At 48.9% G+C, this 17,322-nt stretch overlaps 2 protein-coding genes, 1 long non-coding RNA gene and 1 pseudogene across 6 annotated transcripts; 1 reads left to right on the top strand and 3 right to left on the bottom strand.

Annotated features, from left to right (window-relative positions):
• Positions 1-1,207: 1,207 nt before the first annotated feature.
• Positions 1,208-2,261, bottom strand: LOC101757772 (probable calcium-binding protein CML17). The gene has a single exon (XM_004976004.4). It carries the CDS (start codon positions 2,225-2,227, stop codon positions 1,472-1,474), a length of 756 nt encoding a protein of 251 aa, XP_004976061.1. The 5' UTR covers positions 2,228-2,261; the 3' UTR covers positions 1,208-1,471.
• A 7,253-nt stretch (positions 2,262-9,514) lies between these two features.
• On the top strand, positions 9,515-12,354 carry LOC111258056. 4 transcript variants are annotated; one of them, XR_002678684.1, is made up of 9 exons: positions 9,515-9,939; positions 10,034-10,107; positions 10,199-10,325; positions 10,663-10,748; positions 10,849-10,902; positions 11,028-11,101; positions 11,400-11,449; positions 11,962-12,035; positions 12,128-12,354. It is a non-coding gene; the product is annotated as an uncharacterized LOC111258056 (long non-coding RNA). The 4 variants fall into 4 exon arrangements; XR_002678683.1 differs by having other exon boundaries at positions 10,849-11,101; XR_002678682.1 differs by having other exon boundaries at positions 10,849-11,449.
• Positions 12,355-12,631: 277 nt separating this feature from the next.
• Positions 12,632-13,340, bottom strand: LOC106804424 (annotated as a pseudogene).
• Positions 13,341-13,454: 114 nt separating this feature from the next.
• LOC101757373 (GATA transcription factor 26-like) lies at positions 13,455-16,811 on the bottom strand. Its single transcript, XM_014805454.2, is given in 4 exon segments — positions 13,455-13,488; positions 13,490-13,874; positions 15,134-15,481; positions 16,449-16,811. Coding segments are annotated over 4 exon segments (807 nt in total). The 5' UTR covers positions 16,489-16,811.
• Between the last annotated feature and the right edge of the window lie 511 nt (positions 16,812-17,322).

The raw sequence follows: 17,322 nt of genomic DNA, 5'->3' as shown, positions 1-17,322 counted from the left end.
ATTGAAGTCTTGACCTTTTGAACTGGTAAACCTGCAGGGAGTTGAAACCTTCTCGAGGTCGTACACCTGAAATGTTCGCATGAAATGTAAGTCGAGTCAATGCAGACATCCCTGTCAAGCCTGCTTGACGCAGAGGAAACTCTCGATTGATCCGTTCGTCAGAGGTGACTCTCGATTAATCAAACAGTAACGAAAAAGCGGAGGGAGGTTTTGCCTGGTCAACCAGGAGACGAGCTCTGCATCGGCGTCACGCAAAGACGACTGCACATGTCCGGCGCCGGCGGCACTGTCACCCCGTCGGAACCTCGATGACGAGAGTCGAGAGGCACCCTGGTTTCAAACTGTCCGGCGTGGCGCCTGGGCGTCCGGGGACCGAGTCAGGTCATGGCACGTCTCCGTGATCCGGCAAGCGCCGACCGGCAGAAAAGCTACCGAAGAGGCGCTAGTACGTTGTCCTTGACCAGCCGGACCCACGCCGGCCACCAGCCGCACCGCACGGCCCCGACCCGAGCCGCTACCGGCCGGGTGGCGAGCACGGCCGGCGCGCTGCGGTTGTGGGTGCGGGCATGTGGGCGGGGCTAACCGATCACATGGGAGGCGCGGTCCCTTTCGCACGGCCGGCTCGCGGTCCCCGCCGGACCTAGAGGGGTGTGGGTGACTGGCTGGCGTCGGCCGGCCGCGCGTCGCGCCCCGGTCGCCCCGTGGAGTACGCGTCGACGCGTCGTTTCGTTCGCGGGGGCTGCACGCCTGCACTGCACGGACGCCCCGATCCCGGCCGGCCCGGGACGGGGCAGGTTCTGGGTCAGGGGATTTGGGACGATCTCGTCGCTTTCTGCTCCAGATCCCAGTGATTCCGCCGTCACCCCAGGGTCCGGGGACACGCCGTGCGAGGAGCTGTACCCCGTTGAAACTGGCCAAACCCGTTGCTCGTCGTGCCATCGTGCGGATCATATCACATGTTAAGCTAAGCAGCGCGCATGTCGCTGAAGAAGAAAAAAGAATGGCTGGGCAAGTCAACTGATCGATCTTGGGAGGAATGGAACAGTAACGTTTCTCAAGTTCCCTTTCCCGGCCTCTTTCGAGTGCAGCCGCATGCAGTCTGCTGACAACAAGTTTCTGGCGAGATGTTCAGAGATGCATAGTTCTTACTCATGCGGCCATGCATGCAGTCTGCACACCGCAGATGCTCGCCAGTTGCCATGAACCCTGAATAAAACAGGAGAAGCCTTTCTCCCTTGAGCAATTCTTAAGATCGTGCGACAACCAATACAATAGTTAATTATCAAGCCCATTCAATCTCTAATAACGAACAAATCAACAAAAGAAGATAGGACCAAAAGAAAGATCAGGCGTGGTTACGTGAGCTCCCCTCAAGCCAACAAGCAATATCTACAAGTTCTAGTACGGATCAAGCATAGATGCAGTGAACAGCGCTCCATAGCCAGATGCAGGTGGCGCCGGCCGGGGGCGGTCACCCGAGCGTGGCGAGCCCGCCGGCGCGCATCATCTGGCGGAACTCGTGGAAGTCGACCCTGCCGTCGCCGTCGCGGTCGACGCGGCCGATCATGCGCCGGCACTCCTCCGCGGTGCGGCCCTGCTTCAGCCCCAGCGACGACAGCACCGCGCCGAGCTCGTCCACCGTGATGTACCCGTCGCCGTTGGCGTCGAACACGCGGAACGCCTCCCGCATGTCCTCGTCCGCATCCTCGCCGCCGGCTCCCTCCTCCCCGGCGCCGGCGCCCTCACCGCCGGCCCTGCCACCGTCGCCGGCCATGATGGCGCGGTAGAGCTCGCCGAACTCCTCCACGTCCACGCACCCGTCGCCGTTGGCGTCGATGCGCGCGATCATGGACGCGAGCTCGTCGCCCGGCACGGACATCCCCAGCTTGCCCAGCGACTCCTCCAGCTCCTCCCGCGTGATGCGCCCGTCGCCGTTCTTGTCGAACAGCTCGAACACGCGCGCCAGCTCCGCCGAGTCGGCCTTGCCGCCCCCGCTCCCCGCCTGCTGCTGCTGTCCCGGCGAGGACGACATCTTCTTGGGAGACGGCGGCGCGGGCTGCGGCGGCGTCGAGGGTGAGCTGGTGGTGGGCGTGATGGTGCTCTCGCGGCCACTACTCGGAAGGATGGAGGCGGGGAGGTAGGAAAGGAGGCCGCGCGGCAGGAGGGGGAGCTTGACGAGAGGGGAGGACGGTGGCATGGCGGACACCGTGTGGGCTCGGCAGTGCATTAGCTGGCTGGCTGGCTGGTGGTGTGGTACAAGCAAAGCTTTCCCATGGGCCATGGCTGTATTTATAGCACAATTCCAGCTTCTTTAACTTTCTTTCTTTCTTTCTTTCTTTCAGGAAGACAGTAAACCGTAATTGTATATCAGAAGAGCTGATGAAAGAGAAACTTTTTTTGTTTCCCCATCTCGAGTTGACTTTTGTGATGAAATGGACTCTATTATAATGTTGTAGATGCTGTAGTCCCAAAAAAAAATGGTGTAAACGCGACATGTTTTACTAGAATTCGACCGGGATGTAAGAGGTGTTGCAGTTTGCCAACCTTCTTCGGAGAAGGAATTGAAGAGCAAACATGTTTCGTGGCTAAAGTCTATATGAAACAGACGGACATGGTTTCTTGATCTTGAACCACTTGCGCTCTTGACTTGTGATGGTAGTTTGCCGGAATTATGTTTGGCCACGAAAGGATAGTCATGTCAATAAGTATATATTTTTTTTTGGGAGAAAAGGCATGTGGCATGCCTGTTGCGCCCTCAACTAAGCAGAGATAAAACTTCACGAAACACCATGCTTACTATTAGTTGATGAAATATTTGTCCTTGCTAATTTTTGTTTTTTTAAGAGGCGCAGGAGAAATATTTGATGACTTGTTGCCACGTTGAAATTCACTGCACCAAATATAGCAAAAGTATTAAGGGCCTGTTTGGTATGACTCCACTCTAGAACTCCAACAACTCCAGCAAAAATTCCAGCTAAACATCCTAGCTTCAAAACTTCATGGAGCTGCCAACTCCATGGAGCTGTAGTGCAAATAGGGGTGGAGTTTTGGAGAACCTCCTTTTCAGCTCCAAAACCAGCTTTTTTGAACCTCCTCGTGGAGCTGGTGGATAATTACCCACCAGTACCACTGGTTACAAAAAAATGATCCGTTCTTTCCCTCCAAGACTCCCCCGCGCCCCATCTCTCCTCTCGCGCATGTTTCCTCACACGCGCGACTCCTCTGTGCCCGAGCCCCGCCGCCGGCCGCTGGAGCCCCTCCTGGCCGTCTAGCCCCACCCGAGCCCCCCACGCCGTGACTCCTCCCACGCCTATTCCCTGCGCCGCCGGCCATGAACCACCCCCGCCGTCAGCCGCCGTTGTCCACCCGACCCCCACCGGCCCCATCCCCTGCCAGCCGCCCGACCCCTGGCTAGGCTGCTTCCCGTGCCGCCCCATCCCCTGCTTCACTCCATTCTCGGCGCGCGCGCAACACGGAGAAGGTGTGGGCCTAGCGTTGTGTGAGTAGGCGGGTAGATGCTCTATTCTTTTTCCTCACGGCGGGGCGATGTCTCAGTGCAGGCGGGCGGCGGACCCCGACCCCAACCTTTGCGGCGGTGGCGGACCTCGGCCTTGGCCTTTGTAGTGGCAGCGGGTGCCTCCGCCTCACTCGAATCGGCCACCACAAGATCGAATCAACGACGCGTTGTCACCCTCGCTCGAATTGGCCGCCGCATCGTCGAATCAACTGCTCGTCATTGTCATTTCCCGCCGCGCTGCCACCACAACCGCACCACCGGCCCCCATCCTAAGGAAGAAGAAGAGGGGAACAAGAGGATGACGGGTGGGACCATAAGTTGGGGGCAAGAATGGCAATTCACCTTCAAACTTCTCTTTTCTGGAGCTAGGGACACCCTCCCAACCAAACACCTCCATCAGATAGCTCCAACTCCACCCAGAGCTGGCTCCACCTGGAGTTTTGGAGTAGGAGCAGCTCCACCCAGAGTTGGAGCCATGCCAAATAGACCAACCAGTCACAGCTATATATTCTCCTCCCTCTGACTTTAATTTTTTTTCGAACCAAAAACCTGATCGCACAACCGACAAATTCATTCCCTACTAAAAGACTTGCTGTCACGTTCATGTGTTGCCAAGCCTCCTGATTCCCCTCTTTTCAGCTCAACAACTTTGCAGAAACAATTTCAGCTTGAAATGCGCTGTCATATAGCTTTCAGCCCACCTGTAAGCCTTATTCAAATCGATCCTCTATGGCTATGTTCTCACGTCTCCGAATGACAAATGGAAGAAGAATTGAGCTCCTACCTTCATTTCCTTTTCTTTTTTTTTTTTTGGGAGTGATGCTCCTGCAGGTTGGTACACCCTGATCCCTGGCGTTTCTCCCTTCTTTTTCTCGAGGAACAGGTGAGAAACATAAGATACCGATGGAAGCACAGCACTGGCCGGACCCCCACTATCATGCTGCTGCGTGTGAGGACGCGTTTTTGCAGGTAGTTGGTCTGCACTCTGCACTCTTTAAAATCCAAATATAGAGGCTCGGGCGGGGCGGGAAAAGAAAAAAGAATTGCCAAGAGAACTACAGGTCAACTGAAAGCGCGTCGAGCGTCGACTATCAAACTGCCGGCCCACGGGCCCGCCGGGTGCGGATCTCGGTCGCCGTCCGGCGATCGCTGCCGCGGCGCCTACCGTCCGATCGGGCACGGACGGCGGCCGGCGCGACAGGTGGGCGCCGCACGTGGGGCCCCGTGCGGGCCGCACGTGCCGACAGGCCGGTGTGTCGATTCCAGAATCCAGCCAGATGTGCAGTGCAGCGGCAGCTGAGCCTGGGATGGCGGGTGGCGACCGGTGAGAGATGAGAGCGAGGGCTTCACTGGATCGCAGCTCATTTTAGGCGTAGCATATGGGGTCTTTGAGATTGAAAACGGCGGCACTCGGCTGGACGTGAGCTGGGGTGGGCGTGCATGGGCTTCACGGCCTCGTAGATTAGTCCCCGTGCTGAGAATCTCTCGGACATCTAGGATTAGCATAATGCAGGGGACAGATGCTGTGCTATCAGACGATTCGATGGATCACACATCAAAGCCGTTGCATCATGTGCAATGTGCAGCAGCAGTGTAAATTTTTCCTATGATAATGCGAGTTAAGAAGGGATGGTGGTTCGAGCAGAGACTGCAGCAGCTTACCTAAATCAATCTGGCGTCAAGAACCTTGACAAAAGCGCTTGCACTGAAGTGGATAGGAACGGAACAGCACAATAGGCTCTTTTACACCGTGGTTGGCTTGCTACAATCATCAGACCACCGCGAAGTCCAGTGCCCGGAGATGCCTGTCACACGAGAGTCTAAGCAGTGGCCACTCGTCGCCGATGCTTACTGGGGACATGTATGGCCAGTTGGCCACGGCCGACAGCCCCACATTGCACACTCTGCTACTGTATGACTATCGAAACTCCGCGTCTTGTTTTCGTCTACCGGGACACCTGTTCAGGTTCCCATCCCTCCCTCCGGTAGCACATGAGGTGTGAGAAGAAGTTGAAGATGTAGCATTTTCTTCTCTCAAGCGCAATAAGAACACAAGGGATATATTGTCGTACGGAGTAATCCAATCCCATTCACCACTGTTAATTACTTTGGGGGGGGGGGGGGGGGGGGGTTTTTTTTGGGGCCAACGATCGCAAAGCCTTACCGAGGGTTTTAAAATAATATATGGAGACTGGAATTATTCATACCGTTCGTTCCCATTTTTCGGTCTCCCAAGGGAGGAAACGGCGAGAAAAATACCTCCAGTCGGGCCCCCCGGAAAACAAGCTAAAAATAAGCGCTTAAGAGACAAATTCCCCACCCCGAGAGACAATCTTGTTGCCCTTGGACCCAACTCCCCGTTGCTTCCAAGGACATACTGGAGCAATCTAAGCGCTCGTTTGGCACGGCTATGGTTGTGGCTGAAACGCTTCGCCGTGGATTCTCTAGTAGAACGGTTTTTTTTTACTCTGACTTGTTCGATTGGAAAAACGTTTAGCAAAACAACTTCTCCTGTTTGTTGTGAAATGTCCATACTAATGTTAGCTTTTTTTCTTTATTTTTTCCTCTTTTCCTCCTATATTTATTTTCTTTTTTCCCCTTTCCTTCCTCTTTTATTCTTCTTTCCTCCCCCATCCTCTCTTTCTTTCTTTATCCACTCGCTCCGTCCCCACGCTAGCGCCGCCATCCGCTCCATGCCAACGCCACCACCCCTACCTCGCCTACTCCCGTGCGCCCACACCCTCCGGCCCCGCCGCACCCACACCCGCTCGATCTCTTCGTTATCGGTGCCCTCCAACCTCGCTTCCTCCCAAGCCGCCGGCCTTGCTTCCTCCCCTGTGCCCGCCGGCCTCCCACCTCCCCTGCACCGGCGCGTCCCCTGCATGGCTGCACCCGCTGGCCGTCGTGTCCGGCCTCCCCTGCGTCCGTCCTCCCCTAGACCCGTCGCCTGCCCGCCGGCCGTTGGGCTTAGCTTCCCTTGAGCGGCTGTGGGGGAACCCACCCTGCATGCTCGCCGCCTCGCGCGACAGGAACAGGTGTGCAGGTGCCGGCGAGCCATGCACCCACGGCCAGTCAGCCACAGGTAGGTGCGGGAGGATTGGAAGATGATGGCATTTTCGATGTGATTCTTGTGAACCTTAGGGGCATTTGCGTGCTTGTGCTTGCAGGCTTGGGAGCGGAACTACGGGGAGCCGCTATTTTTTTCTCCCGCTACCCTGAATTCAGTCAGCAGGTTTTGCGGAGCTCCTCAGGCAGAGTCGTTCTCCACCTTACCGTTTGGCAGGGCTTTACCCGAAGCCGGTGGAGAAGTCGTCGGTGAAGCCTTGCCAAAGGGGACCTAAATCTCTGTAGTCGTTGTCTTATCTTTTTTTAAATGAACCAGACATGAGAGCTGCTGATTATATTAAAAAGAAGGATAAGTCCAAACTAGACGAAACAGAAAACAACACCATCAGTTGGTCGGATTGGGACATCAACACGCGCTGCACAACGCTATCGCATTACTCAAACTCCACTCAACTATACAACAACATCGATCAATTGGATTGGGACATTAACCGCGCCGTGCCACTCATTGTACTACTCAACACAATAAACACTATTCGGATGAGTACATCAACTCGTGCCGCACCACAACATCTCTTTGCCACAACTTCTCAACTCCACCGCGATGGCCTCAGCATCTTTGCGGCATCTCCAGCTGCTACTCCACTAGAACACCATCCCTACAGCGCCTACACCTCCTCCACCACCGCCACGGACTCTCCTTCAGTCACCTTGGCACCTGCACCAACACTAACTCTTTTTCCTTTTTTTTCTTTTTTGTTTTTTTCATATTTGAATGAAAAAAAGATGCCTCACAATGGCAGCAACCAGTCATGACGTGAGCTTCCAAAACGACGCATCCAGAAAGGGGGTGCCGTCGCTCAATCAGGAGATCTAGGTTACACCCTGCAAGCAGGCACAATGCAAGTAAACGACGCCTGTAAGCGTCGCCGTCATCAGCCACAATGGTAAGGCTTTCGCCACGCCCCCATTCCTTGCGCATTGCCGCTATCGCGATCCACCCCTTGCCATGCCACAGGAACCACCGGCCCCATGTCGCGTCGTTGTCTTATCCAGCTCCAGGCACAACATCTCGGCCTGGAGCCGTGGACGGCGCAGTAGTGCAAGAACGTCTCCAGCAGGCTAACGCAGCCGACCCTGGAGAAGTAGCACCTGAAAGGTAACGCGTGCCGTCAGGTCAAGCATATGTTTTAGAATTCAGAAAACCAGGTTTGGTGCCTGCCAGCAGTGGGCCGGGCTAACAAACATGCACACCGTACCAAACCAGATGGGCCAAATAGAGGCACCACCAAACCAAATCAATTCTTATAGTATGCTAGAAATGTCAAATGTGCTATGGACAACTGTCAAATGTGCTATGGACAACTGGGTAATTTGTTTCTGAGAGAGAGTGGGAGTGGGGTTCAGTTCAGATAAGATGCTCTTGGGCCAGTGAGCACCAGCAAGGGGCAAGTTGCCGATGTCCCAGTCCAATTCTATCACACAACTTGGCTACTGGATCAGCTTATTTCTTTGTCGGACAAGCATAATTTTCCCCGTATAAAAAGGCCAACAAAACCTCAAGAGAAGATAAAATGAGGTAATACTTGATGTACAATACACATATAATTGCTGCATTCTTCAATAGACAGTTTCTCAAATGCTATGTCACTATGTATGGTCTTGTCACAGTGTATAGAATTTAGGTGCAGACAGTGGCGGATCTAGAATTTGAAGGGAGGTGGCTTATTTACCCCTCCTTCCTCCTTCCTCATCTCTCTCTTCTTCTTTCTCCTCATTTTCTTTTTCCTCCTCTTCATCCATAGCTGAAACTTTTAGGGGGCTTGGGGGGCTCCATGGGCTGCGCGAGGGTAGGGGGCTCCAGCCAGCGTGGATCTGCCTTGGGTGCAGAGCAAGTACCAATCCGAATTTAGGCAGCAAGTTGTATAGTTCTGTTTCTTGAAGAATTCGATTTGATGATGCATCTTACTTGACTCTGGATTTCAGATCCTAAATTCTATAACCAGAGCCAGTTCACCAATCCTATTTATCTCTATAGCTAAAAAAGCAAAACCGAGTAAAAACGTCGTACTTAGTTCGCCTTTCGGTCTGTCGGTCCGCCCCCGATCGATCAGCGCCCCTCCATTCTTGCAAACGTGCTCGCACTAATCACCTACGCCGTTGATCCATTCTACCCCCTTCGAGACGTCCCTTGCCTCCTACTACGATCGCCTCCATCTCTGGCCCTCCGATCGAACCCTAGATGCCCTCTCTTATCACCTCACGCACCTCACGCAGACATTCGCCGCCGCCGCATCGCCTCCGTCATCGACCCCGCGCCACCATCGCCTCGACCACGCGATCGCCTCCACCGCGCGCCACCATCGTATCCACCCTGCCCCGTCGTCTCATCCAACCGGTGCCCATGACTCATTCAAGACACACCGCCATAGCCCCTTCTAACATTCAAAATGAGATCCCCGCTGCATCCTTTTTTCATTTTTTGTATTTTCCATCAAAATCCATCGCTCGTACGTCATTCTAGCTTTTCTCTGGCGAACTCTGACCATGCACGGCACATGGCGCCACTGTCTGGTCATCGTCGGTTTGGATGGGAGGAAGAAGATGAAGCTGCGACCTTTAGATCGAAAATCAACGGATTATGTTAGATGAAGGCCATACCCTTTCGCGTGGACATGGTGCACCGAAGACCATTCACTAACACACGGGTAGCATCCGGCCACATGCAGTCAGTCCACGCCTCCATCCCCATCTACAATGCACAGGCGCCACCCCTGCATCCTCGCTTCGCCTGCCACCGCAGCCTCCCCTCACGCTGGCCCCGCGGCGCGAGCTACTGTACCGCAAGGCTCGGGTCGAGTGCGTGGCACAAGAAGGGCACGCCCCCCGTGCCAGAGTCGGCGCCAACAGGCGTAAGAGAAGGCGGCGAAGTGGCTGCCGCGGTGGAAGGTGAGGAAGATCTCACTGAGCACCCTCCCCACGATCTTGCTGCGCTGGAGGAGGAGGTCCATGGCGAGCTTGCGCCCCGACAGTAGGCCCCACCGCAGCATGTCCAGCATGTCGCTTACCACCCGCCACAGCTGCCATGCCACGCCTGGTTCTGCCACCGCCACCATGCCCTGCTGCTGCAGCTACTGCTGCTTCCTGGTAGCCATTCCTTGCTTCTGCTCTTCTCTCCCTCCGTCTCTCTGCTCCGACTTCATCAGCAAGTACTTGAAGCTGAGCCCTTGATTTGATCCACGGCAAGCATTGGTAAGCACTAGAAACATCCGCTCGATTTGATTTGATTCAATTCACAAGAAGCTGAGAAGACGATCACCAACAATGCCTTCGTCAGTCCTTGAGAACATGACTCCGTGAGTTTTGGGCAACATCTTTACCTCTTTTTTTTTGATCAACTAATCTGATCAGTATAATCCTAATTATACTACCATATATATTTCTTTACAGAGCACAACAAGGGGAGGATACTAGGAATCGGCCAATCCAATCACCTATTCGCGACTCAGCCAATCGGAACCAAGGTGCCGATTGAGGTTTATACTTTAGTATATATCTAAGACATTTTGCCCTACCTCACTGAATTGTGCTGTTGTGTTTTCTTTATTTTTCAAGCACATGGCATGGTCATATCATCAAGAAAATATCCATTTGGTAGTGAGAAAAGAAGACGAGAATGTGTTTATAGAGCACAGTGAGGAGCCAAATACATATCAGTTCACAATCAAAGGAAGTTATTTGGGTAATGATGTACCTCAACCTTTGCCTCTATCAATCTTGTGAGCTGAAGATCCTAATGGTGGCATGAATTAATTTCTTTTGGTTAACATTGTATGCCAGAGATAAATTGTGTTACTGTTCAAGTTAGTTTAAATAATTCATGTTGTAATTTTCAAAATTTCTACATCTCACACTGGATGTTTTAGTTTTTATTTGCTTTTTGTTTGTCAGTCATAGTGGATTGTAATATAGCTTCAGTTTGCTTATGATAAGTGAAGGTATATCTTTTTCACTAATCAATCACTGATTCCATATAGCTAAAAGGTGAACTAATTTGGAACTTATTTATTCATTTGAAGGGACAAACCAGCTTTTGGCCATTCAATTACCATCTGTGAGACAGCGAGAGCATCAATGCGGTAGACGAAAACCTTTGAGATATTAGGTGAGGCCATTCATTCATATGTGTGCTATCTGGTCACACTGTTCCTGAGCTCCATGATCCCAATATTTTAATTTTCTGAGTTTGATCATTGGTAACTTAGGCACACTGGTTGACTGTGTCTCATTGGCATCATCTGGGGGAGGCCATTTCCTTGGTCAGTGCCAACTCTGGTATCATGCTTATTTATTCTTTAGCATTGTTATGTTTGAGGGTAATTATGAAGATGAAGAAAACCCTCATGATCTAAGTATTGAATCAAAATAATTTCTACCATATAAGGTTGCCATGTATATTTTCAACCAGCTGGGCATATGAGGTCTTGCTATGTGTTCCTTCTTCATCACAATTCACAGGTATTACTTTAGAAAATAGTTGCATGAACAATGCTGGCTGTTTTGTTCCTCTATTAATTTGTGGAGTTAGTTTGGTGCATCTCATAGTTCGTTGAAATGCATCCGTGAAAATTCTATCTTTATGTGTGTACAATGCAATTTGATTAATATCTGTGATTGCATTATTGTGTCTCATTTTGTGCTCATGCCCAATGCACTTCCTGTTAGGGCATTGTTAACACCTTTAGACTGTACTGTTTAGGCTCGGCTATAAATTAAATTATCCTTGTAATGATAAATTGAATATATTTTCCTTCAGAAGAAATTGAGGGCTGCCAATGTGCCACGATCGGTGTGGATCTACATAAGGTATCCTGACATCTGATTTTCTAGCTGATCAATTTAATCCACTCAAAATCCTGTGGTTCTCCTTGTTGATCCAATTTTCTGGCGTGCATACGATCCAAAGTTCTCTGGTTAAACTTTCTGGCTCATCCAAATGAGATGCTATGCATTCTTTCAAAATATTCAGATTAAAACTTTTTAGTGTATTTGAATTAGCATATGGTCATGTTTAATCTATCAGAGTTGACTTCGTTTTGTAAATGAAGCTAAAGGGTAGAGCAATCCATGTTGAAAGTAGTGTGCATGAAAGTGTTCCGTCAGAAGACTTGTAGCGTCCAATAGAAATGAATTCTGATGTTTTGATTCAAATGTATTTTATCGAAGTCTTTTGTATGGTTCGGCAATATCTTCTGGATATATTCTAACAAGATTTGGTCAAAAAGGACTACCTGGTAATTCATTTGCAATAATAAGAAAGTGAAGAAATTTGGTCCAATCAGTAAGAACCAGTACAGAATAATTAATTATATGTGCAGGGAGGTGTAACTACAAGAATACCTATTTGTAATTGAACCATGTGGGTGCTGGATCCAACACCATAGGAACACAGGTAACTGCACATGGTAGACATGCTCTTGGATTGTAAAATCTAACAAGTTTGATTAGTTCACTTATGCAGCTTATCTTTTTTGAAACAAACAGTGATGTCCTTGCGTGCTCTTCTCAACACACCAATATGATATCAAAGATATGGAAATGTAGGTAGTTAGCTATATGAATGTAAGGTTCTCAATTTTGTAATCTGATTTGCAGTGATAGGATCATTTTGTGGAGTTTGTGAAGAATTTGGGAATATTTGATTAAATGTTCAACTAATAGCTGAACAACCTGTAATGTTACGGTATTGGTTATACATTAGTGCACTTGCAGATCTTCTCTGTTAAATTTATCTTATATTTCTCTATTTTTGTGAATTTTAATTTTAAAGATATGTGTGATAATGTGTGCAAAAAACTATTGAAATTTGTGATGAGCTCGTGCATTCATGCTTGCATTTTATTAAACGAAGTAGCCATGAGAATTTTTAAAATTGTGCATTCATATGTTGCTAATTTAAACATTTCACGTCCTTTCGCATAACATGAAGAAATGCTATACTTATTTTACCCCTGATCATGGCTCAAACAGAAGCTACCTGCATTACAACATAGACACCGACTTGAGTGGACAAAAATCTGAAGCACACTATTCCAAAGTTGGTGTTCACGTGATAGCGTTAACTCTCAGGTCTCAATTAATACACCAGGACGACGGTGGTTTATACATGCTAGCCAGTGTGGTATAAGTAGTTCAATTGACAATAACACGGTGATAATCTGGCCAAAGACTCGCTCCATTTCATCAAAATCTTGTTTAGCAGAGAAGCACTTTATACAAATATTACAAGTGCAGGCATCAAAGGAAACATTTTTTTCCCTTCATCTCGTCAATAATTGCTGACACTTCATCAGTCTTTCCTACATCCACACAGAAATTCATCAGCACATTACATGGTAATGTGTCAGATGCAAATCATTTTTTTCTCATTTGCTCAAACGTGTCTTCTGTTTTCTCTTTCATCATAGATTGCGCGTAAACATTTCGAAGGGAACCATACGTCTTCTTGTCCTTAAGCGCGTCAGGGAGCTCCTAGTATTCCTCAGCATGTCAAACACCGTGCACTTTAGCAATCAGATCCAACTGCATTGCCATGTCACTTGATGAGAGCGGAAATCTATCTCTGCGTGGTCATCCAATCATAAACCTATGCATGTCATAGAAAACATTTGATTAAAACCAATATCAAGGCTATCACTGTTACGCTTGGGTGTCAGAAGGCACATCAAGAATGCAGTAAATTCTAATGCCTAGCCATCAATAAGCATTATTGCAGGGCAAGGAGGGAAAGGATTTTTGAGAACGTTAAGGGAGTCAAGCTATTGTTTCCCACCCCTAAAATAGTGATCTTAGGTAGCTTGAACAGTGTTACTTACCTTCTAGCATTATCTTCAATATGCAGGGGGCCTCGCAGTTACAGCCTTTAAGTTGACTGTTGCCTTGTTTCCACTGTGAACGACAACTGAGGCAGACCCTGAATAGGATTCACTTGTAATATGCGATTTATCATCTGCAGGAATGGAGCTTGCTTCTGATTCTTCGTCGGGTGATTTTGAGTTTGGATGCCTTAGAAGCACGCTTCCAGAGCCTGTTTCAAAGGAACCCACAGGAGCTTCGCTATGGTACAGTAGGTCTTCCTCTGAGGATCCTGAAAGGTAAGATAACTGCTCTTCATGCATGATGGAGTTAAGATCTTTTGCAAGCTTTTCTACAGGTGAAGGCTTCAGACGAGTGACACAGCTCCTCTTTCTTGATGGCACTAGGGACTCCCAAGCATGTGATTGTGCTGAACCTGAATTGGTAATATATCAGAGAGCCAACATTGACATATATAACAAAAAGGTAATTTCTAGACTAAGTATGGCACATCTTGAGAATCAATATTAGATCTTTATTTTGTTTCATGGGGTTGATGTGATCAAGTATCACTTCAGAGACGTGGTAAAGGAAGACACGCTGTTGCATATGTGCATCATGATATTTAATGAAGGGGAATGCTAAACTGCGCTCGAGTGTTTTGGCTTCAACACTCGATTTTTCAACCAATCGACGAACGCCACGCATGCATTGCTTCTTCTCCTCCTCCGGCAATGGTGAGTGACTCCTCCGGCGAGCTTTAGGGTTTCGGGGTTTGGGGGTGGGGGTGGGGGTGGGGGATTACCTGTGCCCTGCGGACCTAGAGGGAGCTTCGGGGCGGCTCGCCGGCCGGCAGTGGATGCGGGAGAGACGGCGGGGAGCGGAGGCGGCGAGGGCGCCGCCGGAGCTGAGCGGTGGGAGACCCGCGGTGGGCGGTGGAGGCGGCGGGGGAGTAGGATCCCGACGTGTTAGCATTGGCAGTAGTCGTGGGCGGCGGCGGAGGCGGCGTTTGCACCGCCGGAGCCGGGCGGGGGAGCTGCTGGTGGCGGGGGAGTTCGGCCAGGAAGAAGAATCGGCGGCGGCGCTCTCGCGCTGCGAGATGGTTGCGGGCGTCGGGGGATGGAGGAGAAGGATATGGGAAAGAGAGAAGGTGGAGAGAGAGTGATTCGATCTGATCCGTCGATTCGAGATCGCACGGTTAAAAAAATCGGGTGCTGAGAGGATTAATAATACTCGAATGTAGCCTAGACAGCCCCATGATGAAATACTATCTTCGTTAGACGTTAGACTCCATGCCATCTGAACCTAATATGTCGATTGCAATCCTTCAATATTAACTCTATGATAATGATGAGTAATAAGTAGTCAATAGTTTATCAAGTCACCATAAGTTCTAAACTTCTCATGAAATATTTAGGTGGCATCAATACGTTCATGAAAAACACAGAAGAAAAATCAGATCTGCACAACTTATTACTAATATGATCTCTAAAAGGGTAGCAGTAGAATAACAATATAAAGATGTCTAACGAAAATTTTATTGTTTTGAGCATAACTTTGTAGGCAAAGCATCCAAGAATAAGTCCTACCATTCGTGTGAATTGAATCCAGTCACATGCACATACTCACAAAGAGTGAGAGGACACATAATTCATTCTTTCAAACAACAACGAGGTAGGCATCGAGATCACTGACCACTGATTTCACTTGCATCAACAGCGCCATATGGGGCGCAACTCTCAGAGTATGATATTGCAGATCCATCACTAGATCGATTGCTTGGGTCAGCATCCCCCATCTTTCGAAAACTCTGACTAGAAAATGGCCCGTTCTCCGTTATGATGAGATTTGCTTTCTTCTTCTGTGACTTCATCTTCGATGTTGGTGGCTTCAGCTTGCTAACTCTAGGTTCATCATCATCAATGTCATCCTTGCGATGCATTGGGGTGTAGTTTGCCAATGAACCCTTCGTTCTCCATCTCGAGCCACATGCATTGCAGAGCACCGGCTTATCAGGTGGCCCATTTCGCCAAAGGGGAGTACCTGTTCCAGCATTTCCCATGAGAAATCCATCAAAATCGATACACAAATTATGAGCGGTGTACAAGTTAAGGTAGTGACAGTGGGCCACTGCCCACAGAAATTGATATCACATTTAGATGTATCAATAAAGGGTGCCATCAGGGTAGGGAACATAGAAAAAGGGTAAGCAATTATGCACTATCAAGAATGTATCCAGAAGACATCATGCAACTAATCAACATACATTCAGACTAAATATTTCAAGATATTGGTTTCAATGCCTCAATGTTTAGTTCAATTGTACAGGCATGCAATTCTTAATGTGTTGTTCTAAGCAATCGCTATACTGAATGCAGACAGCCACTTCAAAGGATCATTTTACTGCAGTAAGAGCTAAAGAAAGTTCAGACCATGTAATGCTGCAGGCACATGGGATAAGATCGTGTAATTACACAGCCAAACCAAAGTTTTCACTTCTATGGCACCCTGAAACTAAGCATTCCTGTAGCAACAGCAGCAATTGAACACTAAATATTAGATTGGCAGAAGCAAATGTTTATTTTCTTCTTGTAGAATAGGAGTCTGAGCTGCATCTAATCTCTCATTATCTGCTTAAGTTATCTAAGAAGTGCATTAAACCGTAGTCAAACACAAGTCTAAATGTGTCCTGTGAGCATGGTATAATATGTTCATCATGTTCAGAAGAATTATACGGGCAAAGGCCTCTGAAACCACAACCATGTCCACAGAATTGTTATGAACACTCTTGGCAGTTCAGTGAATCCAGAGTCATCAACGAACGCACAAGGAACACGGAAAGATGAATCCGAGTCCCATGGAGTCTTTCAGCTAAGGTCTGCTTCCCAGATGCATAATTGGTGGAAATCATCACCCGGAAAATACTACTGGATGACCAAAGGGGAAAAGAGGGGAAAACAAGAGAAAAAAGGGATGAAAAATTCTGCTTCATCCAAGAACAAGAGCTCACTTGTGACTCCGCAATGACGGCAGGGTCCTTGCTTCACCATGGTTCCCTCTGCTACTCACCTCCCCACAGGTGACGAAGAATGGAGCAAGGAAAATCCCAACAAAAGGAATACGGAAAAACAAAAGTAGAAACAAGTCTAAATTCTTGAGCAAAAGAAAGAGGGGGAAAAAATCAAGAACTATTTCTCTATGAATCTCGTCAAACTAGGAGGGGGATTCCTGGGGGCAATTCCACAGCCCATGGAGTACTCAATAACCAAGTCTTGCTCTGTAGGTGTTCGTCTTACTTCCTTTCTCCTTTCTATTTGTTTTCCTATTGTTCTGTTCTCCTGGGTAGAGAGGGGGGAGAGAGAGGGGAAAGGGTGGAGGACTGGGATGGCAACGGCCAACGGGCACGGCTAGACCCGTGCGGCCGTGCCCGCTAACTTATTCTCACAGCCCGTACCCGTGCCCGACACCCGTCACGGGCGACCATCCGCACCCATGCCCGTCTAACCGCCATAATTTAGACGAAAGAGGCGAACAATTCCTATCACATCGGATGTTTACACACTAATTAGAAGTATTCAATATAGTGTAATGATAAAATTAATTGCATAGACGAGAGCTAATTCGCGAGACGAATATATTAAGCCTAATTAGTCCATGATTAATCCATGTGATGCTATAATAAAAATATGCTAATTATAAATTAATTACGTTTAATAGATTCGTATCGCGAATCAGCTCTCGTTTATGCAATTAGTTTTATAATTAATTCATATTTAATCTTTCTAATTGATATTCGAACATCCGACATAACTCGAAGTACATGAATCTAAGCACCTAAGCACCTAGTTAGCGGCGAGATCACACCTCGGGCCAGCGAGGTTGAG

This window comes from Setaria italica, chromosome VII, assembly GCF_000263155.2.
Source record: "Setaria italica strain Yugu1 chromosome VII, Setaria_italica_v2.0, whole genome shotgun sequence".
Lineage (NCBI taxonomy): Eukaryota > Viridiplantae > Streptophyta > Magnoliopsida > Poales > Poaceae > Setaria > Setaria italica.
The sequence above is the reverse complement of the archived record's forward strand: the minus strand, read 5'-3'. Positions and strand labels throughout refer to the sequence as shown.